The 24,787-nt window shown below is 35.6% G+C and overlaps 1 protein-coding gene across 6 annotated transcripts in view; it reads right to left on the minus strand.

Annotated features, from left to right (window-relative positions):
• Nucleotides 1–24,787, minus strand: part of Homer1 (homer scaffold protein 1) — a 167,340-nt gene that overhangs the window by 98,623 nt on the left and 43,930 nt on the right. For all 6 annotated transcript variants that reach the window (XM_063258414.1, XM_063258413.1, XM_063258415.1 and 3 more), the window contains exons 3-5: nt 16,653–16,784; nt 14,052–14,144; nt 6,841–6,980 (exon numbers count right to left, since the gene is read on the minus strand). In XM_063258414.1, the coding sequence (XP_063114484.1) occupies nt 6,841–6,980; nt 14,052–14,144; nt 16,653–16,784 (365 nt within the window). The remainder of the gene's footprint in view (nt 1–6,840; nt 6,981–14,051; nt 14,145–16,652; nt 16,785–24,787) is intronic.

Here is a 24,787-nt window from a genome sequence, read left to right on the forward strand (position 1 = left end):
CATTTCTTTGAGCACTTGCACTCCATCCTTGAGTGTTTCCCATGTTTCTGTCTAAAATCTTCACCTAATAAACCATTCTCTTGCCTCTTTAAAAAAAAGTACATAAGTATTAATTCACTGAAACTTATTCAATGAAACTATCTTTGCATAGTTTTTGATACATAAAACAGTACAATACTTGACTAAAAATTATTGAGCATAATACTTGCACTTAAAATTTAGTTCAGCAGAATAAAAAAATCACAGTAGTAAATGATTCAAAGTAATCTATGATGCTACTGAATTAAATATAAAATGTAACGCTTAAGTTTTTTTAAACTTTAAAATTAAATTTTAAAGAGTATTTGTGGATGAAATTGTATGATTGGGACTTGACATACAGTAAAAGAGTGGTAGAGTAGCAGGTAGCAGTAGAGATGAAGTAATACAGGTCATTTTTAACTGTTACATCTGGGTGATATGTTTATGGGAGTCCATTATGGTATCCTGGTGCATACATATATTTGAAAAATTTTAAAATAAAATATTATAAAGTTATAAAATCTTGCTTATATCTTCCAAATGACATAAGAAAATTTTAAACAAAATAAACTATAACTGCATTACTAAAATTTTTAGAGCTAAATGAAAAAAAAACAAAGCTTCCTTTTGGTATATTAATTAACGCATTAATGAGATGAAAGAATAAAATCTGAATTTTAAGAAGAGTGGAAGTAGGGGCTGGGGATTTAGCTCAGTGGCATAAGCGCCTGCCTTGTAAGCAGGCAGTCGTGAGTTCGATCCTTGGTACTGATAAAAAGGAAAAAGACAAAAAAAAAAAAAAAAAGAAGAGTGGAAGTAGCTGTAATTGCAGTCATTTCATAATGAACTTGATTGACTAGATTACTGTTTCTTATGTACTCAGTATTTTTTAAGTATAGACATTCTTGTGATTTTTTCCTTAATTAGCAGCAAAATGGAATCAACCAGAAAAGACAAACCCTGGCAATAACTTGTTGCTATTCATTCTTTTTCATTAAAACAAGTACTGAGGAAGGAAGACAGACTTTTTCTTTGTTTTTTTTTTTTTTTTTTAAGACAAGGCCTTGCTAGGTAGTTCAAGCTGACTTTGAGCCCACTAGTAGCCCAGGCTGGCCTCAACCTGTGGTGATCCTTTTGCTCAGCCTCCTGTGTGCTGGGAGTGCTGGGCTTACAGGTGCACACCACCCTGCCAGGCTGGTTTTTTGGTTTTTTTTTTTGCCGTACCAGGGATCGAACTCTGACCTGGCACTTACCAGACAAGCACTTGAGCTGCTGAGCTTTCTTTATCCCTGGCTGACTCTTAAGAACATAAGATTTTACTTGTTTTCCTTTGTTATGGGAAAAAAATAATAATATATCCAATTTAAACATGTGAGAGCATAAATTTAAATAAAATTAATCTCAATATTTTTGTTTTTAATTCATGAAACAATGATTATTTGTACATAGGTCTCCCAGGATAGGAACATTTATAAACTTCCTGACACACAGTGGGCTTGTGTTGGGTATTTGACTGAAATATACTACAAGCTGATAGTACATACTAGAGTAAAAATAGCTGAGAGGTTGATTCCAACTTGCTGCTAATGAGCTATGTGACCTAGGACAAGTCACCTAGATTCTGGGATTCAGTCTTCACACATGCCAAAGGCACATGCTTTTAACCTTTAAATTTTACACCATAATCCAGTACACACTACTGAATCAGTTTGCACTCTCTTTTGTGGTGCTGTGATGGAATCCAGGGCACTGAGAATGCTAGGCAAGTGCTACATATCTAGAAACTAGCTGGATATTAATTAATCTAAATAAATTTTCTAAACTTCCGTAGTTAAGGTTTTTTGTTTGTTTGTTTTTTGAGACAGGTTTACTCTGTAGTTTGGCCTGGCTTAAACTCATAACAAACCTCCCAAGCGCTGGGATTACAGGCATGTGCCACCACACTTGGCCTTAAGTATTCTTAAAATAAGAAAAACTATAAGAGTATATAATGTCTTTAACATAATTAAATGTTTAGCAGCTTAAATTAACATGCTAAGCTTTATATTCAAAACTGTCCAATATTTCCAAGGTTAGCCTATAATTATAGTAGTCAAAGTGATTCAAAGTGGTTCTTATTAAACTACTATAAGACTTCCGGGAGAACATGGCGGACAGATAACAGCAACTACCGGAGGCTCTCTGAAAGACTCAGCTCAGAAGCCAGGAATGGTGCGGACTAAGGAGACATAAGCAGGTGGAGATATGCTCTGCTGACTCAGGAACGAACTGGGCTGAGAGAAATCAACTTGGAATGCAGTCCTGGTGCTAAAACAGGAACAGAAAAGCCTAGGTGTGGAGGCTGGACCCCGCGCCATTGTAAGCCGCGATTTGGGTTTCCCGCCGCGCTGCGGCTGGCTGCCTCTACATCAGCTCGGCAAGGAGAGAGATGTGCAGAAGCTCTGAGAACGGCAATCTGCGAACGGCAGGGAGGCGTGCACTGACTTGTGGTGAGGTGAGTGAGAGAAACTGACACTCTACCACAGTTTGACTCCAGCAGAGGACTTTCTGGGCCCGAGCAGTCCTGCGGGAGCAGGGCGCGGTGGCGACTCCAGCCACACATCCCCCTCTCGGACGGGATTGGTGAAAAGCGCCTAGCCTGCGTGATGCTGCCAGCGGACCTGGTAGGCTGTCCCAACCCAGATCCCAGAGCCTGACGGTGGCTGGGAGGGGAGACGTGTAGGCTGCCTGGTCCGTAACTCCCTGGTGCGCAATGGTGAGCGGGAACACCTAACTGGCGCAATTCGAACAGGCTGTGGCTGACTGGGAGAGAAGCTGGGCCTCTTATATAAGCTTGCATATATAAGGAACAGAGAAGAAGAGGCAGCATGGGAAGAGGCAGCAACAAGAAAGGCTCCTCGGCCCCCAATTCTGAGAAACAGGCAATAGCAGACACCGCACCAATACACATAAGGCACCATATAGAGAGCCTCATAGACTAATTCAGGAATGAAGTTATCAACGACCTGAAGCTAGAAGTATGCAGAATAGTTAGAGAAATGCTAAGTACCACCCAAGAAAAAACAGGTGGTGGAATGGAAGAACAGAAAAAGAGGGGAGAATTGCTTGATGGAGAAAACAGAGAAAGCATAGAATACGTGAAGCAGGTTCAAAGGGACTACCAAGATACTAAGAAGTCTATCGAAGACTGGCATAACAACTTGAAAGAAACTAAGGACAGACTATCTGAACTGGAGGGCAGACTTGTAATATGGGAGAATGAAATGAAAAACTTCTTAAAAATAACAAAGAAACAAACAGCAATAATACAAAGACAAGAAGATGAGAAGAGGATCCATAACTTGAGGATTAAGAACATAAAAGAAGAAGTAGGGACACAAACAAGTGAACTACAAAAGCTACTCACAGAAATAATCCAGGAGAATTTTCCTAATTTAGCAAAAGGTAAAGATACTCAGATGTATGAGGCATACAGGACCCCAGCTACCTACAACCCAAACAGAGCAACACCCAGGCATATAATAATAAAAATTCCAGAAATTCAATACAAGAACAGAATATTAAAAGCTGTAAGAGACAAGAAACAGACCACTTACAAGGGAACACCCATCAGAATTACAGCAGATTTCTCTGCACAAACCATCAAATCACGAAGAGCGTGGGGGGAAATAATTCAAGCTTTGAAAGATAATAATCTCCAGCCAAGATTGAGATATCCTGCACAACTGTCCCTGGAAATTGATGGAAAAACAAGGTGCTTCCCAGGATAAAGAGGAACTGGGGGAATTTGCAACCACCAATTCAACTCTACAGAAAGTATTGCAGGATATTCTAAAAAAAGAAAAATACAAAGAACCCAGAAATAGTGGCGGGGAGGCCACAACGAATGGAGCAGAGAACAAAATGAAGAAGACAAACTGACAGCTACTGACAGAAAAAGAGCTCAACAGAAATGAGGCAGAGAAGACTGGATGATAGGAACAGCTATTTTGGAGAAAATGACATCTTAATAGGTAATACTGATTTAGTATCATCTTGTTTTGAAGTCTCATCTAGCTTTTGTCCTTCTGTCTCCAATGGTCTAAATAGGCTGTATCTTACTGGATTTTATTATGTACAATAGTATAAGCAAAAACCTTTTAAAGACAAGGAGTTTATACAGAAACCATTGTTCATTTTCTGTTAGTCGATTCTAAATACTCTGTAATGCTGTCATTCTCTGAATGGTTTTACATTGTTTTGATATACTTAATGCTACAGTATACGAAGTTGTACTCAAGGATTTCAAAGAAAGAGACAATATGGTAACTACTTTTAGGTCAGGGTTATCTGGTGGTGAAACACTATTCTGCTTAAATGGTTATGTTTTGATCTGCGCTGTTTCGTTGTTATGCCCTCTTTTATCTCAATCTCCACTCCATTATTTACTTTTTTATCTTTATCTTTTTAATTAAAGGAAAAAAAATAGCAGGATATATTATAGTAACCCACTTTGACTTTTCATTACCTTGATTTAAAGCCCTGTATTACTCTCACCATCTGGTTTTTAACTGATGTTCCCCTATTCTGTTTTGCTGGATAGTATCAGGTTCGAAAGTTTAGGCATCAGCTGTGAAGATAATGAGATTCATTATGACGCCCATTCTTGTTGACTTTTATCTACTTTTGAAGACCTACAATGTCTCCAATGTTTTGGTCTTGTCGGTTTTATTCTTTACTGTTTTGTTCAATTGTATTATAACTAACGATATAGGCAATTCTATTAGAGATAGCGGGAGGCATTATGGTAACCATTGTTGATCACCTTGTATTATGTTTTTACATTATCTATTATGTCCACCCTTTTGACTTGACCGATTCTGTTCTGTTATGTCACATTTGGTTTTACTCTCTTCCAAAAAAGTATTAAGAACCGTGGGAGCAATGAAACCCAAAATGTGTAATAGTCATGGTACAAAAGAGAGGAAAAGAAAGTGCTCCAAACTATATAACTGCATGTATATTTAAGTGTATAAGATAGAAAATGATATCACAGAGTTTTATTGGATCAATGAACAGAACTGTTTGCAGTATCATTGATGGAATGTCCACTTTACAAGCTTTAATTTTGTGACTTGAACAATTATTTCTAAGATGACAATGTGTAATCCATTAACTAGTGATTTCCTACTGTTCATTTTTTTTTCTGTAAATCTGTATAACTTGTACCCTTTCCCTGCTTTTTTTTTCTTTTCTTCTTAAATAAAATTAAAAAAAAAATAGACTACTATAAAAAGAGAGAAATTTGATGAAGACCAATCCTAGGTAAGTAATACCAAATACTAATGACCAACAAAACAGTAAAACATTTAGAGAATTTCAGGTGAAGAAAATAAACCAGAAATAGTTTTTTTTAAAAGTTAAATTAAAAAGGGTTTATTTATAAATAAATATCACAGTATTCAATGCACAAGGCTCAATTTAGGTGCTAAAGAAATCAAGTATAATTATGTTCACTGGTGTTATTTATTAAATAGATATATTAAATATAACCTAATGGAAAGGGAAGTTTTCCTTCTTTCAATGTAAGTAGTTTAAAAACTGCATGCTAACTACATCACTATGTGTAGTAAAGAATATGATCTTTTGTAAGATTACAAAACAATCTTGGAAAAATAGTTTAACAAATCATGTGAACACAGTCTTCAAGTTAAAATAACTAGAAATTTTGTATTTAGCATGAAGTCCATTATAATTCCAAAATAAGTTTATCTACTTTACTCAGAATTATTCACATTATAACTGGCAAATTAGAATAGCTTTATAGTCAAATAGTTTTCTCTTGTTCATTCCAAAAACCCTTACCTTTTCTTCTTCCTCAGCCTGATCAAGACCCCTCAATGTTAATGTCTAATATGTTTAATTCTGTGCCCTAGTATTCAACAAATTTAAACTAAAGTAGAAATTCTCATAAGAAAGAGAATTTGAAATATCTTACTTTGTAATTTTAGAGCATTTGATTTTTAAAAAGTGGCTAGCCAGAAAAATGTACAACAGAAGAAAACTTTTCTTAATTTTAATTAACACTATTTGGTGAAAGCTTTCAAATAAAAATTAACTTTAAGACAAATTACCTATAGTTTTTTTTTTTTTTAACATTTGCAATATTACAATAGGCCTCTTTATACCCTAAAAACATCACAGTACGGCCAATAATTATTATAACTGGTTTACAACACATTTAGGACAACTATTCCTGAAGACTACCAAATTCTTTTAAAATTCAGAAGCAAGTTAAGCTTTATTTCCCACTGGTACACAAAAATAAATCAACCATTAACATTAACCAGCTTGTACTACAAGGTTCTCTAATTAATTGTTTCCTTCTGTGAAATCACATGGTGAAATCACCCTAATGCTATGGTAAAAATTAATTTTAAAATAGAAAGCCTGTTTTCTAAAAAAATTAAACTTCTACCTTTATAGAACATACAGGAAACTAGAAACCAGTTTAACCCAGGAAGCCTTTAAGGGACAATGTTAAAAAAGAAAGAACTGAACAACAATAAAACAACAACAACAAAAAAGGTAGAAAGGATTTACAGTATTTTGTTTTGCCTACAAGCAGTTTCTCTGTAATTAGTTCAATACACCATATTCCTTCCACACAGATAAAGAGAATGTTTGCTCCAGTCCATCCAGGCAACAATATTCAAATTAATAAAAGAACTCTGACCTGGAATTTTCATTCAAAGTTGTGATTTTGAGAGTGTCTGAAAACCAACCAACTTTCTTATTTATATATCTTACTTAATCATGATTGTGGAAACAAATCTGTACCTATGTGAAAATGGCAATGCGTTCTGAGCTGGCTCAGCCCTTGGCTCTGCGTTCTGGGTCACATCAGGTGTTCTCTCATCATCTGTCCCATTGATACTTTCTGGTGTTAAAGGGGACTGAAGATCTCCGCCTGCCGATTCCTTTAGGAAAAAGAGTGGGGAAGAAAAAACGAGTTACACTTTAGTTCAAGCATACAATGTAATTTTAGGATTAAAACTGACTCTGAAGCAGCCTTTTATATGAAACAAATTACCACGTGTCAGAGACTTAAAGATCTTTGTCTGAGTCTCTCAAGTAGCTGACATGTGCCTATACCCAAGAAGAAACAAGTTTTTGAAGCCAAAGCAATTCACAGGTCAACTGATCTAAATATAATACAACTTAGAAATGGACATGAAATTCATTTTAGGTATGTAGTTTTAAAAAGTTTAAAAACCTTTGGATTAATGTAACTAACTGGTGAAAATAAAACAGTCAAAGAATTACTTTAGAAGAAAAACAAGATGGTACACAAACTCAAGATGTGATTTTCTTTTGAGGAAGGAGTAGATAACGAGAGGGATGCAAGAGAAAAGGAGAGGAATAAGGAAGGCAAAGGGGAGAATGAAATCTGAAAAAAGTTTATATTTTTAAAAAGTTTATAAAATTTTTTAATATACCTTATTTTTCAATTCATAGTTATTCAGAAAAGAAACCAGAAATACCTCTATAATATAGCATACACCAACACTAGTGCATTTCAGCTTGTGTCTAGCACTTGGAAACGGTTTTCTCAGAAAATTTTCCCTTATTTATAGTTGAAACAAGATTTCCCAACACAGTGAATTTACCCTTCTGGACAATACATTAAAATTTTTTTCAATAAATGAAATTTAATATGAACCAGAATGAGCCTTGAACTAGCAATGATTTTCCTGCTTCAGCCTCCTTAGTGTAGGCATTACAGGTATGCACCACTACCTCAGGGATGCTAACCTCAATTATTTTCGATTGTCAGCAGAACCTCTATTTCAACCTTTAATTTCATTCTTACTGTATCTTTCTCCAAAAACCTCTTTGCTTCCATTCACTGGTAGCCAAAGCACAAATAAAACTTATGGTATAATATGGCAAGTCTTCTAGGTATAATATGGCAACAAAAAATTGTTTTAGAACAAAATCAGATTCTACTGGCAAGTGCGAGATTGTGAGTTTGATCCCTGGTACCACAAAAGAAAAGAAAAGAAAAAAAAAAGAATCAGATTTTACTATGTGGATAATGGGAAAGTAATCAACAATGTTACCACTTGGTTAGTCATGGACCACCTTAATTAGTGAGAAAAGATTTAAGAAGCCAGTAAAAAAACCCCAAAAAACAAAAAAAAATGACCTTAACAACTTTCATATGTATAAATGAGGCCTATTTTTTCCACAAGACAGGCCAAACCAAATTAATCAAGGTTGACTTTCTGATCTGCTGAAGAGTTAAGCTAGCCAAGGATTTGACTCAATAAAAATAATAGAAACAAATTAAAAAATCAAAGAGAACTTACGTCTCCTGACCCTCAGTGCTTGTGTTAGGCTCATTCTGACTTAATTCTCTCCATCATAAGATTAGTTTAAGAGTCTTAGTGAGGGAGTGGCTAACTATGCTCAAAATGCCAGATTCTTTTCATTTGAAGCGAGGAATACCAGTATCTCCTAAAAAGTTGTTAGAAATGCAAGCATTTGAGCCCCTCTTAGGCTTGTTAAGTAAGAAATTCTGGCCAGGGACGGTGGCACACACTTATAATCACAGCACTCAGGAGACTGAGGTAGGAGGATTGCTGTGAATTTGAGGCCAGCCTGGGCTACATAGTGAGTTCAAAGCCAGCTGTACCTTCACAGTGAGACCCTGTCTCAAAAAACAAAACAAAACAAAACAAACAAACAAACAAAAAAAAAGACATTCTGGAGAGAAAGACATTCAATGATTTGTATTCGGGCAAGTCTTCTAGGAAATGCTAGTGCAGGTTGCATGCAAACAAGGAATCTATATTTTTCTACATAACTTATGAGTCATATACTATTTAAGGCTATATATCGCTGTCTTCATCATTACAATCATATCACCAATAGTTGTCAATATTTATTGAGCATTTATTGTATGTTAAGCATTCTCTAATCCTCAGTTAATTCTCACAGTAACCTAATAAACACATACTGTTACTTTTCTTCTCTTCCTTTTTCTCTTAAAACATAATGTTCTTCTTCCAATTTTACAGCAGAGAAAAATAGAAATTTACATAAATTCAGAAAACTACTAAGGGATAGAGCCCCTATTATTAACCATGACCTGACACTGACACTGTCAAACTCATTCTTGTTAACAATTCTATAGAATAATGTTGCTCATATACACACTGATATCAACTACTTTCTCATGATCACAGGATTTATGTCAAAGCTGATGTGATTTGTGTTGTACCCTAAGAAAATAGCTTTGTTATATGTGTATTATAGCAAACCTGTATAGGGGCTTACTAAATGTGTTTGTTTTATCCTTTTTCCCTAACTGATATGTTAAGGGACCTAATTGATCTGTTGAGCAACACTCTCCTCTGTAAAGAATTGCAAGAATCTCACCTAATTGATATGTTAACCATTGTTGCTCTCTACAAACTACAGAAGCTGTGCTAAAACAAGCTAACAAGGGTTGTTAATCACTGCTAGGAGCCTCTATTCTCCGCTAAAGAGCTAAGGAAAACTAAAATGGCAATTAATTTACATTTGTTTAAAGTAACCTGCTTGTGTGCAGAGAGATTTGCGTGTGAGTTTAACCCTTTACCCTGACCTTGACACATTACCGCCGTTTTCTGTTCTGTATGGCGCCTTATTGCCTCCCTCTCCCCTCACCTATCTATCTAGGCCATAAAGAATTTGGGTTTCTGGTGACCTCCCCCCGACCCGGTGATGATCTGTTGTAAAATGAGCCTGCCCCAATTTTAAGAACTGCTTAGCTTAAACAAATTACCGGGTAATACTATGGCCCAAACCCCAATCGGTGCTTTCCTTTTGCTCTGTATGTATCAAATGAGTTAGATATCAGGTCTTTGTAAAACTTAAGTTCCAGCCTCTCATAACTTGTAACCCCTTCGCACTCACTAGTGAAGACAAGCTGTCCTGAGATAATTAACTCTCCACTTTCTTCTCCAAATATTGCTGCAGACGTGCCACTCTGAGATAATGTCAGTCTGCAGGATGGGAGTAATTTAAAAAACACCAGAAACTCCCTAGACTGTCAGAGCTAAATAGACAGCAATACAGTTTCCAGACTCGGGTCAACAAGTTTGATGGCTCTACAGGTTTCTTTGTTTCTCTCCCCCCGCCCTTTCCTCCAGCCCCTTTTTAAAGTCCTCCCTTCAGCTTCTAGGGGACGGTCTCCAAATTGGCTCCCGGAGACTGGTCGCCAGGCCTGAAAATAAAGCCTTTGCCACTAAATTTTCGGTCTCTTGCCTCCTTGGATTTTATACCGGGGCTCAAGTTATAACAATTTGAAAACTCATTAACCACTCCCACACAAAGCTTTTGAATTGCAATGCTGGGTACAGAACAAAGGACGTAAAGCATGGTAGATAAAAATGTAGCACTGAGCTACATCTTCAGCTCAAAAACTCATTTGTTATACCTTCCTTAAATAAAAACAAAAACTATGGCAAGTGCATACTGTCACCAATTATTCCACTTAAACAAGTATCTACTATTCTATTGCTGAATTCCTGAGTAAATCTATTTTTTGGGCAGAGCATTAATTCAGCAGATTGAATTAAACTAGCATATTATGAGTAGGAGAGAAGTTGTCAAGGGCCATACAATTCAAATGAAATAGAGATATTACTTTGTCACACAGAGGGGGAAGAAAGGGAGAAGATGAAATAAGTGAAGTAAATATCTTTTGTTACTATTCTCTCTGGCTTCTGTACACTAAACTAACAATCAGATTTTGAATGTTTGAAAAGATAAATTACAGTCCATATATTTTGATTTTCTGCCGAAAGCTGAGCACTTGGTCAAAGAGGATGACCACCACTGATAGAGGAGGAGCATTCCTTGGTCAAGGGCATACGAGTAGCTGTGCTTCCCTGCTAGAACCTCCTAAACAAGCGCTCAAACGTGGATGAATTTAAGATATTTCTTTATTTTTCACAATAATTCCAAAATACAACATAGTTGGGTGTGGTGGCACATGTCTGTAATTTCATATCGCCAGGGGCTGAGAAAGGAGGGATGAAGGCCAGCCTGAAATGCAGAGTGACACCCTGTGTCAAACAGCCAAATAGAAACATTTTTGCTATATTTTTTTGATGAAAATAAAGGCATAATGACATTCCTTCCACCAAGCTGTAGCTAGTATCTTAGGAACCTATAATTGTTTACAACTAATTAAAAATTTAAATTATGATCCGAGAAATGGCAAAGTTTAATCTACTACAATTTTATTGAAATCCTTTGAGTATACTTTTATTGAGTGTGTTGTTTGACTCATCTTATTGTAATGATAAAATTGCCGGAGGAATCAGCACTTCTGAAATGTAGTTAATTATAAATGGACTTCTCCGCTTAAGTCTCACTATACTATCAGAGTGCTCAAAGAATGCAGATTCAAGAGAGGTTTAAAAATAATCATTGACCTCATTTCAGGTCACTGTAAGTACAGAGTTATAATGGAGTTTTGGCTTCACTTCAGAGTAAACCTTCAGTCTGTCACAAAATATGCACTTTAAACTTAAAAAGTCACCCATTTCTACTAAAAAAAAAATCAACTCTTTTCTTGTATTTTACAAGTAGAGTTGGATGCCATGGGTAGGAAGGATAAAGCACAAGTAATTTTCTAAACTGTTCAACCATCTGGCTATATTCAAAGCAATTAATTGGGGGGGGTGGTTACTGGGAATCAAACTCAGGACCTTGACCTTGCCAGGCAGGTGCAGTAGCACTGAGCTAAATCCCCGGCTCCTCCAGGCAATTCTTATTTTCTTTAAGAAAGATCCACATATATCTGCTACTGTTGACATTATTCCAGAGAAACATTTGCAGCACCTGATTCTTTATAAAAGCTGTAGAGTGCACTTTAGAAACGTTACCATAGAATGCACAGAACAAAGCGAGGCCCTGCTCTTCAGACTACACTTGAAATAAAAAATTAATTTTAGGAAGTCTACTATTGAAAAGCTGAATAATCAGCATTCTATATGAATCATACTTTAAAATATTTGTAAAATTACTGAAATGAAACTATTTAGTGAGCTTTATTTAAAAATAGAAAAATTCAGATGGACAGGTTATTAAAGGGAAAATGTGATTGATACTTTTAAAAAATTGACAAACTTTGTGCCTCAATACTAAGCAAAAAGATGTTTTAGCTTTTATATAGTATAACATCATGTAGAACAGACATATATTTATATTTTATAATTTTTTTCTATACTTTATCATGTTTTGACATTTAAAGAACACCTCTGGTCAAGGAGAAACTATTCTCTTCCCAGAGTACCTAATACTTTTTTTTTTCTTTTTCTTTTGAGACAGGGTTTCATTATGCAGGTTAGGCTGGCCTTGAACTCAATGTAGACCAGGTTGGCCTTGAACTCAAGGTGATCCTCCTGCCTTAGCCTCCTGAGTCTGGGATTAAGGTCATACACAACCATGCCCCTCGCCAATTCTTACGGATATCCAGGCCCCATTGTGTTGGAGACCACTACCCAGGGGCTCTGAGCAGGATTTAAAATTAACTAATTGGCTTTTTATGTTTATCAGTGAGTCTGTTTTAGGCCTTGGCCCCTTGCCTGGCAACAGGAGCTGATTCATAGTGAGTGAACATCTATGAATCACTGGTCCTGGCTGAGGCCTATAGTGGCTTGTGAGGCCAGAGATATCTCAAAGGGCAAGATAAGGCCACAGCTGAAGACACCTTGGCTCTAACACTAAGTAAATAGAGACCACAGGTGAAGGAATTTTACTACTGCAGTCTCAATCCTACCATAAATGTCATCTTGGAGATAAGACAGGTCTCCTAAATTGGTGTAATTTACTACTTGAAGAAGTCTTTGAAATGACTCCCAAGGTCCTGCTCATTTCCCACGCTTTCCTCAGTTTCCCTGCCCTTTGTTGTTGGACCTAGTAAGAATGGTAGGTCCAAAAATATCTTTGTCTTAGTCCTCAGAGTCTCAAGCTCAGCTAAAGGGTTTTGACCCTCCTAGAGCCCTAACATCATACCAGTTGCCTCACTTTATTTGAGCCTCTGCTGTACATTTGTTTGGGAGATCAGGGATCTAGGTCAGGACCCGAAACCAATGTAGCACATACCTCTGAAATCCAACTAGCCAGCCCACAGTCACACCTCCTGTCTGGCCTGTATACTTCAGAGACAATATTCCTTTGCCTTAATCACCCAGAGTTGAAATTATTCAAACTGGCAAATCCTAAACTACCTTCACCACCCCTTTACCTTTCCAGTGGAAATTCCACTGTGATTTTTCCTTTACTCCTGCTTTTTGCCTCTGGACCTCCCGAAATGTCCCATGTGGCTCTGCATGGTAACCACGGCCCAGTTTCTAGGATCTGTGAATATACTAACATTTTTGTTTTTCTAAGCCTCTCTTATGGTTGAATTGCCTGACCATCACATAAAAGAATAGGGAACACAAACACAGGCCAATCTGTGAACTTTTGCTTTTAAACTGTTATGTACATTATATATTAAACTGGATTTTTTTTTTTTGGTACTGGAGATCAAACTCACAACTCTGTGCTTGCCCAGCAGGCGTTTGTGCCACTGAGCTAAATCCCTAGCCCTACTAAATTGAATATTTTTAAAAAAATTTTTTTTTCTTTTTTCTTTTTATCGGTACCAGGGATCGAACTCACAACCGCCTGCTTGCAAGGCAGGTGCTTATGCCGCTGAGCTAAATCCCCAGCCCCTGAATATTTTTTTTAAATTCTTTTTTTTTTTTTTTTTGTCTTTTGGAGACAAGGTCTCTGTAGAGTCTAGGCTGGTCTTGAACTCCCACCGATCCTCCTGTAGACACTGACATACAGAAATATTTCTTTACCAAGAAAGATTAACTAACAAGAATAATGTTATGTCCAACTGGAAATTAATTTTGTCATTATTTCCCAAATTTTACTAACTGGTTGTAAAGGATACCATCTAAAATAAACAAGCCTGACAAAAACAGGAGTGAAATACCTACCTGTGAAGGTGTACTGGTAAGTTCCATCTTCTCCTGCGATTTCTCCTTTGCTAGCCGAGCAGCTTCTTTAAATTCCTGAAACTTTTCTGCAAACTGAATGGATAAAGACTGTATATATTAATCAAATAAACAGTCACAGTACCCACCTCTACCTTAGTCTGCTTTCATTTCTGAATAACTGAATCTTATATAAGCAACATAAACTCCAGCGCAACTGTAGCTTGTAACATGAAAATGACAGAAAAAGACATCTAACACCAAACATCGGTTGTCTGTCAAGTACTACAAATCTCACTTAAAACATCAATGTACAGCAAAGAGTTAGATGTCAGAAAGCTTATTTATATACCTCTCTCATGGTTCAGGAATAATTTACTAAGATAAAGGTGGAGGTGGAATCAGTAAAGAGAGGCATACTATGCTTTGTTTATCTGAGAAAACTGAATTTTTCAAAGTACTCAGAAAATGCTGTTAGGTATTATTAACATATAAACACACATAAGGCATTTCATTTTCAGTATTATAAATAGTAACATTTAATAATATCACTGTGTAATTAAAAGTTCATTTGTCAAGATTTCTAAGCAGCTAATGCATAGCTAAACTATTGTTAATTTTTATATCCCTAGTTTTCAGCAACAGAAAAACATAGCTTCAGTTTTTATAAAAACAAGTAACTATAAGAACGCTTGCTCACATCAGTCACCCTAATAATACCATACATTTCTTCATGACGCTGCTGTCTTTGTTTTGAAAGGGTTTATCTACAGTTGCCCTCAGAGCCTTCTCCAAATCCTTGTTCACACATGCTTTGATTCACACATGGTTTTTAATAATATATGCTTGCTTCATTTATGTAAGTGATTTTAAAGTCCTTTGGGCCCCTTAGGTTGCAAAGAAACAAAATTAAGTCTTCAAGATAGTTTGGAATACACATCATCATTTTGTCACATTTGAATCAATACATTCTAATGATACTAATCTAAGCTCTTGGCATCAGCTCCTGTGATTTGGCTCCGAGAGCTTATGCATTGTTTCCCAATATTCAATCTGCTCTCAAACACTACAGTTCATGATAGTAGTAACTGGGTAAAACATACGCTAACTTCAAAAAGGAGGAAAAGTTCTTAAAAATAAAAACCATTCTGGAGGGGAGGGGATCAAATAAGAAATAGCATAATTGACAGAACTGAGTAACTACTACTTTCCTACATTATCTAGCTGCTTAGTAACTTGAAAAATGTAATTAAGATCTTAATTTATATTAAAAAATCTTTGAGCCCCAAAATCATACCATGTAAATCTGATAAATTAATCTATAATTTCTTGTCATAAAATCAAGATACTCTGCACATGAAATATAGTCTTTTCCCTTTCTTTCTGTGTCTTTCTTTTTTGCTATAGGCTTTAATAGAAAATTCCAAAAGAAAAGTTCTAAGAAAGTTCTTAGTAATGCCAAAGGTATAATAAACAGATAATTTTTCAAAGCAATTGTTTATTAAATATCAATGTTCAACTGAATGCCTGTGTTCTTATTACGCTGAGATACTATGAATCTAAAACTCAAACCAGTACCACAATTCAAGATCTATATTCAGAGAAGAAGATATGCATAAAGGAAACCGAATCAAACAACATTCATCTGTTTTTTGGTACTAGAGATTAAAGCTTGGGCCCCACACATGCTAGGCAAGTGCTCTATATTGAGCTGTGTTCTAGTCCACAGGTGTTTGTTTTAATCATCTTACAGAGAATGATTTATATCATAAAGCAAAAATTAAAAGTCATAAAATTGAGTTTTAAATTATTAATTTGTATCAAAAAGATAAAAATACCTGAAAACATCAAGGTTAAGGAATGTTTATAACTAAACTAGAAAAACTCAAAGTAGCTATTTGAACTACTGAACTATACCTAGTTATAACTTCAAGTCAATAAATGTTCACAAAAGTATGAAATTTTTTTAAAGAACTCAGTTTTAAGAACTTGAGTAATTTCTGTAATAGACCTTAAAATTTAATGAAAACAGTAACAGTGTCTATATATATAATCTTGATTACCCTGAACTTGAACAATTTCAACTCTTAAGCCAACATAGCTGTCTATACCAAATCACACATGAAGTATTTCAAATATGGGATTAACCCTGGGTTCATCCCTAGTACCGCAAGAAAAAAAACTATAATAATTTATATGTGCCTGGTGTCACATCAAAAAACTTAACTCTTTATCACTATCACCTTCAGTTTCCACAATTTAGAATAGTTGGTACCTGCCTATCTTGCAGATGATTTCCAATGGAAAGTGTGATTATGGACTAAACCTCTTAGGAAGTGATAATCCCACTGTTTACTTCCTATCTCACAAACATTAACCACCCAAGTCCTTCTCACCTGATAGTGACTGCTTTGGATGTGTCTGGGACATTTCCCAAGGGACAGAAGGATCAGTGAGTGCTACCTCCTTGCTCTAAGGTCCCACTTGTTCAGAGAATATTAAATACATTCCTCCACTATTTTATACACTCCACTTGCTTTTATATGTTTAAGACATATGAATTGAAGACGACGACTGTCACTCAGACCTCATGGTTTAACTTACTTTTGAAAGATGATGTTCAGAGGAGAATCCCAGGCCATAAACAGTGTTTGCCCGGCTATCCGCCCACTGGCCAAACTTCTGAGATGTTTTAGTAAATGTCATGTTTGGGGTGATAGTGCTATTTATTATTGCCTAAAAAAGAAATCAAGTATGAACAACCAGTCAAAAATGAGAAACCGGTATTTAAATAAAGAACCATTTAGCCACACAAAGGTTTAGGATCATTAGTGAGTCAAAATGTTAAACATATAAATAGTGGTAGAAATAGTTTCTAGCATTTTATGTGACAATGTGGAAATAAAGAGTTTCTTGTAAAACTATAAATAAAATGGTACTCCAACAAAAATTTCAGTATAACAAGTATTACTAGAATTCAAAAAATTTTCAGTTTTTAATGTGGTCAGATTCTTCCTTTTGAGTGTTTAGGACCACTATTTATTAATTTTGAATGATACTCATTAGAAGCAAATAGACCTTAGTCTTAATACTATTTAAATATTGATCTGATTCTCCAAAGAATTTTTAACATATAATTTCTTTAAAAACTAGTATTTTAGCAATATTATTAAGTACTAACTTTAGTGACAATGATAAATTTCAACTATTATAATATTAATTCATAATGTCTGCCAGTACTAGAAAAGTAGAAGGTTATTTTTAGTTAGTCCCTCTAAAATAGAGTTCCACAATAATGAGAAGATACATATCAAATCCATAAGCAGTTATCTGGTGAACTATTAAATGTTGAATGGAAATAAAGTATTTTCTGAACAAAGCTAAATTTGTTTACCATATGAACAATAGGATTATTGTAAAATGTTTATGAGTTATGTAGGTATGGACAAAGTTATAATCTGTCCTACTACAGAAGCTAATAAAACAGAACTGGCCCCTTTCTTTCAGAAATAAGTAGATGTATTATCTATCATTATGTAAGAGCCCAATACTCACTTATATAGCTCCAATAAAAAAAGGCTTCTCTCAGCCTATCATTTTAGACATATAAAATATAGCTAACCACTAGTTTGTAGGGCTATCATTAAATGAAAGACTAAATAGAAAAAATTTATTCACAATGGCAAAGGAACATTCATTTTATTCAACATTTTTTTGACTAAGTACCTATTAAAATGCCAAGCACAATTCTAGAAATTTAAGAGAGAGGCAATGTACTGTGGACTTTATTCTAGGAGGAGTTGGCTGGTGCACCAGTAAAAATAGCTGACAATTATGGTGGGACATGGGATGAAGTTCCTAAGACCATGGTGTGTGTGATAGGGTAGGAGGGAAGATAAAGACTACCTGGCACTGCTTATGACACCAGGGTCTTCAGGGTTCTCTGAGGTACAATGATCTGCAACCCGAGTAGTATCTTCAAGGAAACAGGGCATTTTTACATGAGATCCTAGTAACTCTCAAGAAGTGGGGCAGCAACAGGTTTTACAGGCATCTAAGAAAGCAGATCAATGTGCTGCTGATCTTGGACCCCACTGAATTAATGAACATATTTCTGCTTTGTTAAAGAGTTCATATAATCTCTACTTTGAACCTTTCTTAGCCTCTATATTACTTGTTCTTTAGTGACTGAAGAAAAACTTTAAAAAAATTCCACACTTAAAATGTTTATTCTTAGTTTCTTTCAGTAGAAGGCTACTATGAATCTTTTAAAAGAAAAACTTTAATATTTTAAAACATCTCTCAATCCTGGAGATCTTGTACTTTTATGAGAAAAACTTAAAAATGTTTTATCATCACAGATCACAAAGCACCCTGTTCCTGGCCTTGGTCATACCAATACCTCAAGCAGCATGATCAGAAAACCTTAAAGCAAATTTTGTGCACACAGGGCAGGCACTAACTTGTATTGCTTACCACAAAGCAACTACTCCAGGTAAGTACTGTAGTCATAACTGAAGACACTCATGAAATAGGACTCCAGAACTGCTTCAAAAAGTGACAAGAAGAGAGCAGAGAGAGCCAGACAGATTCGTCTCTGTCTGCTGGCCAACGCCATCAGAAAGTTTGCTTCCCGCAGTCAACCAGCCTGATCAGGGACACACAGCCAGGTAAGCCCCGTGCACCTATAGGCCACCATCAGAGAGTTTTGCTTCCTTCAGGCAGCCATCACCCAGTGGGAGAATCAGACAAACACACCCTCGTGTGCCTGCCACCATCACAGGAATCCTGGTATAGACATGCAAGCTGAGAAAAGCAGCAGCCCAACATACCTCTGGCCACTGGGAAAGCCCCAGTATCGCTACATGGGTCTAGAGAAGCCTGCCCCATCCCCTGCTACCTCTCTGTAAACCTGGGGTCAGAGAAACCCAGGTGCCTCTCCCATCACCCTACACTGTGAAGAGGCAGCCAACGTGGGAAGTTCTTGGAGCCCCAAACCAGCTTGTTGGGAGGAACCCAGGAGAATGTCAAGATGAAGGAGCAAAAGGCAATCTCAGACCTCCAGTCCACACAGAAGAAGTCTGGGAGATATAGTCATGGAAAAAAATGGAAGTCACACACCTGAAATCTTTAGAGAGGATAGCAAGTGAAATAAAGAAACAACTTCATGAGACTGTGAAAGCAGTCAAATCAGAAATAATGTCTCAGGTAAAAGAAGAAATCACAAACATAATGAAAGAATTGCTCAGCATATCTAAAGAAGACATAGAGAAAAAGAAGAGCCTAGGAAAATGATGGAAAGCTTGAATGAACAATATAGAAAGAAATTACAATACATGAAGCTGATTCAAAGAGATATTAAAATATTCAAAGAAATTAAAAAGCCAATGAAAAGCTAGCAAAACTGTTTGAAAGAATCTGACGATAGACTTTCAAACCTTGAGGACAGGATAACAGCTAGTGATCATGAAAGAAAAGATCTTTTAAAAATAACAAGAAACCAGGAAATAATTCAATGGCTGCAAGATGACACAAAGAAAAAACAGTGATAGGTATCAGTGAAGAAGCAGAGGTCAACACAAATGAAACAACAACAACAACAAAAAGACTATTTATAGAAGTAATAGCAGAAAACTTCCAAAACATGGAAAAGGATCTGGCATGCATGCAGATAATTGAGGCATATAGAACTCCAAGTAGCCATGAACAAAGCAAATCTATATTCAGATATATAATAATCAAGATTCCACAAATTCAGCACAAGAACAGCATATTAAAAGCTGTTAGAGAAAAGAAACAGATCACCTATAAAGAAAAACCAATCAGAATCATGGCAGACTTATCAACACAAACCATCAAGTCAAGAAGAGTTTGGAGTGTTTCAAATCCAGAAAGAAAACAACTTCCAGCCCAGACTGAGATATCCTGCAAAACTATCTTTCAAAATTGATGGAAAAATAAGATTCTTCATAATAAAGAACAAATGAAGGAATTCATAACCATCAAACCAACCCTACAGAGAGTGCTGAAGGATAGTCCAGAGAGAGATAAAGATGATCATGGAAGAGCATTCCAGGAACAGCAGCAGAGGAGGATCACCAAACAGGACAGGGGAAAAGTAGAAGGCCAAAGCAGGAGCTATCGTGGCAGAGACAAACCAATGTATGCTGATTGTAACCATTAATGTAGATGGCCTCAGGAGTTCATCAATAAAAAGAAACACATGGAGACTGAGTCAAGAAACAAGATCCCTCAATGTACTGTATACAAGAAACACATTTAACTGGAAAGGAAATTCAGACTGAAAATCAAAGGAGAGAAAACAGTTGTTCCATGTGACAGGAGGCCAGAACAAAGAAAGGGTACTTGCCCATCAACTGCAGAATGAGTAAGAAAGATATGGTATTGTCATACAATGGAAAGCTACCCAGCTATAAAGAAGGATAATCTCGAGGCTCTTATAGGTAAATGGATACAACTGGAGATCATGTTCATGGGCTAATCAGTTTGAACTCATATGGGTAAATCCTAGCATAAAAACTGAAGGAGTTAGTGGGGTCCAAAAAGCACAATAGATATTTTTTTTTTTTTTTTTTTTTTTTTTTTTTTTTTTTGGTCTTTTTCATTTTTATCGGTACCGGGGACCGAACTCACGACCGCCTGCCTGCAAGGCAGGTGCTTATGCCGCTGAGCTAAATCCCCAGCCGCACAATAGATATTATGAAAATGATGGGGGAAAACACCTACTAGGGGAAAGTGGTAACCATTGTTCATTTCTTATTGCCTTGTCTTGAACTCTTGTATTGTTTTCGCAATTTTGTTAGGTTTGGTTTTGTTCTGTGTTTTTTGTTAGATTTTACTTTGTCTGATGATATAACCAGCTATTATGAACATAATGGGATGTATTATGGTAATCGTGGTTGGTTTCCTATTATCTTGTTTTGAAATCCTATAATGCTTTCAGTCTTTTTTTGGTTGTGTACTGTTTTGTCTTGATTTTATTATGTGTGATGGTATGAACAGCTATTTTGAAGAAAATAAGACATTATGGAAGTCATTGTCAATTTCCTATCATCTTGTTTTGAAGTCTTATAATGCTTTTATTCTTTTGTTTTGATTGGTTTTCTTGTTGTATTTTATTTGACTTTATTACGTGTGAGAATATGGATGAGTGTTTTGAAGAAAATGAGACATTTTCCACCATCATTCATTTCTTGTTATTTGGTTTTGAAGTCTTATAATGCTTTCATTCTTTGGTTTTCATTGGTTTTAGTCTGTTTTCTGTTATCTGATTTCAATATATGTGAAGGTATGGACAGCTATTTGGAAGAAAATGGGAGACATTATGGTAGCCATTGTTGATTTCCTATTATCTTGTTTTGAAGTCTCATAATGCTTTCATTTTGTTTTGATTGGTTTTATATTGTTTTGTTTTGTTTGAATTTATTGTGTGTCAAGGTAGAAACAACTATTTCAAAGAAAACAAGAAACATTATGGTAGCCACTGTTGATGTCCTGACTTGTTTTGAAGTCATGTGTTGCTTGCATTGTTCTGTTCTGATTTGTTCTGTTCTGTTTAAAATTTAAAAAGTGACAAGAAGATGGCTTAAGTATGTTTAAAATGAGGATAAGTATTGTGACAGAGATTAGTGGCAGTCTTTTTTCTTAGATAACTCTTTTAGATATTGTGACTGCTGATATCTAGATGTCTTCCTGAAGTCTTATGTGGTTACAGGTGGGGCCTTTCAGAGGTAGCTAGACTTATGATGTGTGATGCTGGGGTTGATAAATGGTGCCATGCTAAGATCAACGATGCCCCACCCTGGCTGTGACTGATACCTGCCCTAAGGGTGGGTAGCCTGGATAGGATGTAAAGGACAGGATAATGGTTGCAGCTTGTTGGTGTGCTGCTTGCTGCCTTCTGCCTGCCATGAACTGTATTTCCTCTGCGATGCCTCTTTGCCAAGCCACTCTGTCTTGCAGCTAGCTGACCATGAACTGAAACATCTATAAACTGTGAGTCAAATAAACCTTTCCTCCTTCAGGAGAAAAATGGAAGTTCTGTAGTTAACAGCATCAGTTTAGAAAAGTAGCCAGAAAAAGAAAATTTCACAGAAAATACAACTGTGCTATAGAAGACAGATTTTGTTGGAACAGTATACAATTTTTTCACAAGTTACTTAAGATTCTAATATATTCAGAAACGGAACTGCCAAAAGCAATAGTTCACATGAGGACAACTTAATCATCAAATTGCTTTTTCAAAAAAGAAAGTGTTTTAATCTGTTTAAGGTTTGTTAGCAACTGAAATCTATTTAATCATTTCCACAGTTACTTTTCTTGGACATGGGGCTACTTAGTTGATCTTTACTTCAGTACATCATTTAATCTTTTATCTAATAAAACTGCATTTCACTTATAGTTTGGGCCAAAGAGACAAAATACAGAAATTAAAGATTCAAGTGAAGGAAAAAAAACAAAACAACAACAAAACCACCCTCCAAAATTCTATTTTATTTTGAAGAGGAAAAAAAACAGAAAAATCAAGAAGCAAACAATTAAAAAACAACAAAAGCAAAGTGACAACAACAACAAAAAACAATGGCAATATAGGATATCAAAACAAGATGACAGGAATTATATTGCAAAGTAACTGCTCAGGCTACCAGATACCGGCTTGCAAGATTGATCAAACAATAAAATTTCCCTTTGAGCAGTTTCTTTTCCTTTTACTATATCTAGTGTAACTTTTGGATCTTATTTACTTTTTCAGTTTTTTACACTAGTGAGACAATACTGTGTTTACAGATGCAAGTTTGATTTATTTCACTTATGAGTATGGTTTCTAATTACATCCATTTAAAGAACAATAAACTCGAGGTTTTTACAGGTAAAACCAACATTCTAAAGCCTGAGGTAAAAAAAATTTTAAGAAAAGGTTACAATGGAAATAAAGCTTTGTAAATAGATAGGGGAAGAGGGGTTGAAATGAGAAGGGGGTATTCAGAAAAAAGAGGAATCAAAATATATCATAAAAGACATATCCAGAACATACAAAGAATTGAAAACATCAAGTCCCCAAAATTCAAAGACCCTCTTCAAAAATGGACATTTGAGATGAACACACAGTTCTCAGATGAAGATATACAAACAGCAAATAAATACATGAAGAAATGTTCACCATCATTGGTCATTCAAGAAATGCAAATTAAAACAGCACAGAGATTTCATGTCACTCCAGAAGGAATGGCTGCCATCAAGAAATCAACTGATAATGTTGGCGAGGCTTGGGGGGGGGTGGGGAATACTTCTCCACTGTTGGTGGGAGTGTAGACTGGTGCAGCCACTATGGAGATTTGTCAGAAGACTAGGATTGGAAGTTCCATTCAATCCAGCTATTCTCCTCCTGGGTAATTTCCCAGAAAAATTGAAAAGGTCATGTCACAGTGATCTGTGTGAACCCATATTTATAGCAGCACAATTTGTAATAGCTGAATATTGGAAACAATCCAAATGCCCATCAACTGCAGAATGGAAGAAAAAAATGTGGTATTTTTTTGCGGGGGGGGGGTGGGACTGGGGCTAGAACTCACTACCTCACACTTGTCAGGTAAGTGCTTATGCCACTGAGCTAAATCTCCAGCCCTAGATGTGGTATTTTTATATAATGGAATATTACTAAGCTATAAAAAGATGCTCTTGAGGCTTTTATAGGTAAGTGGAGGCAACTGGAGACTATCCTCATAAGTAAAATAAATCAGACTCACATTTGTAAATATTGTATTGTCTCTCTAGTATAAAAATAATAATAAAAAACTGAAAGAGTAATAAGATCCAAAATGTATAACAGATATTGTAATAATGAAAGGGAAAGAAAGTGCTCTAAAGGATATAACCATATGTATGTATAAGTGTGCAAGATAGAAAATCATGCTACTGTTTGTTAGTTCATCAAACACAATGGTTTGTAATGTCATTGTTTGACTGTCCACGTTTTATGCTTTGATTTTGTAACTTGAACAACTACTTCTAAGATAACAAAATGTCATTTATCAACTAGTTATTTCTTACTGGTTTTTTTTGAAATTCTGTATTATTTCTACCCATTTTTCTGTTTTCCTTTTTTCTCTAAAAAGTTACTGAGGAAAAAAATATGTATATATCATCAACAGGTACAAATTCCTCATGATGAATATGTCATTATGAATGTTCAAAATGTACCAATAAATTTAATTAAAACAAAATAAAGCCTGAGGTAGTATCTGTTGCTTTCAGGAAGGCGGTTACAAGATGTACAAATTATTCTTTACTAAATAATGCTTGACAGAAATCAATTACTACTATTTAAGTCCTCCAAGTAAAAAATGAAGAGGGTCAATTTTTCAGTTAATACAGGTTAGTCATTTATGTATAAGACATAGAGTGCAAATAGCTTAGAGGTCATAATCTAATAAGATAAGAAATGAACATAATGAAATATCAAATTAAAAGCTTACCATTAAATTAACTTTTATTCCTAAAAGGTCATATGGTAGTATATAGTCAATAGCCTAATATTAATACTACTAATAGTAGCAAGTGTTTGTATAGAAATTAGTATCACACTTTGTACTTTTGCTTAAATTTATTACTTTTCACAACAATGTTATGGTGTAATAATGTAGGTATTTTTATTAGTTCCCTTCTACAGATAAAAAACTGAGGCACACAGAAGTTAAATAGCTTTAGACCATATGGCT

This window comes from Cavia porcellus, unplaced genomic scaffold (assembly GCF_034190915.1).
Source record: "Cavia porcellus strain 051 isolate PalLab524CR breed Dunkin Hartley unplaced genomic scaffold, mCavPor4.1 scaffold_11, whole genome shotgun sequence".
Classification (NCBI taxonomy): Eukaryota; Metazoa; Chordata; class Mammalia; order Rodentia; family Caviidae; genus Cavia; species Cavia porcellus.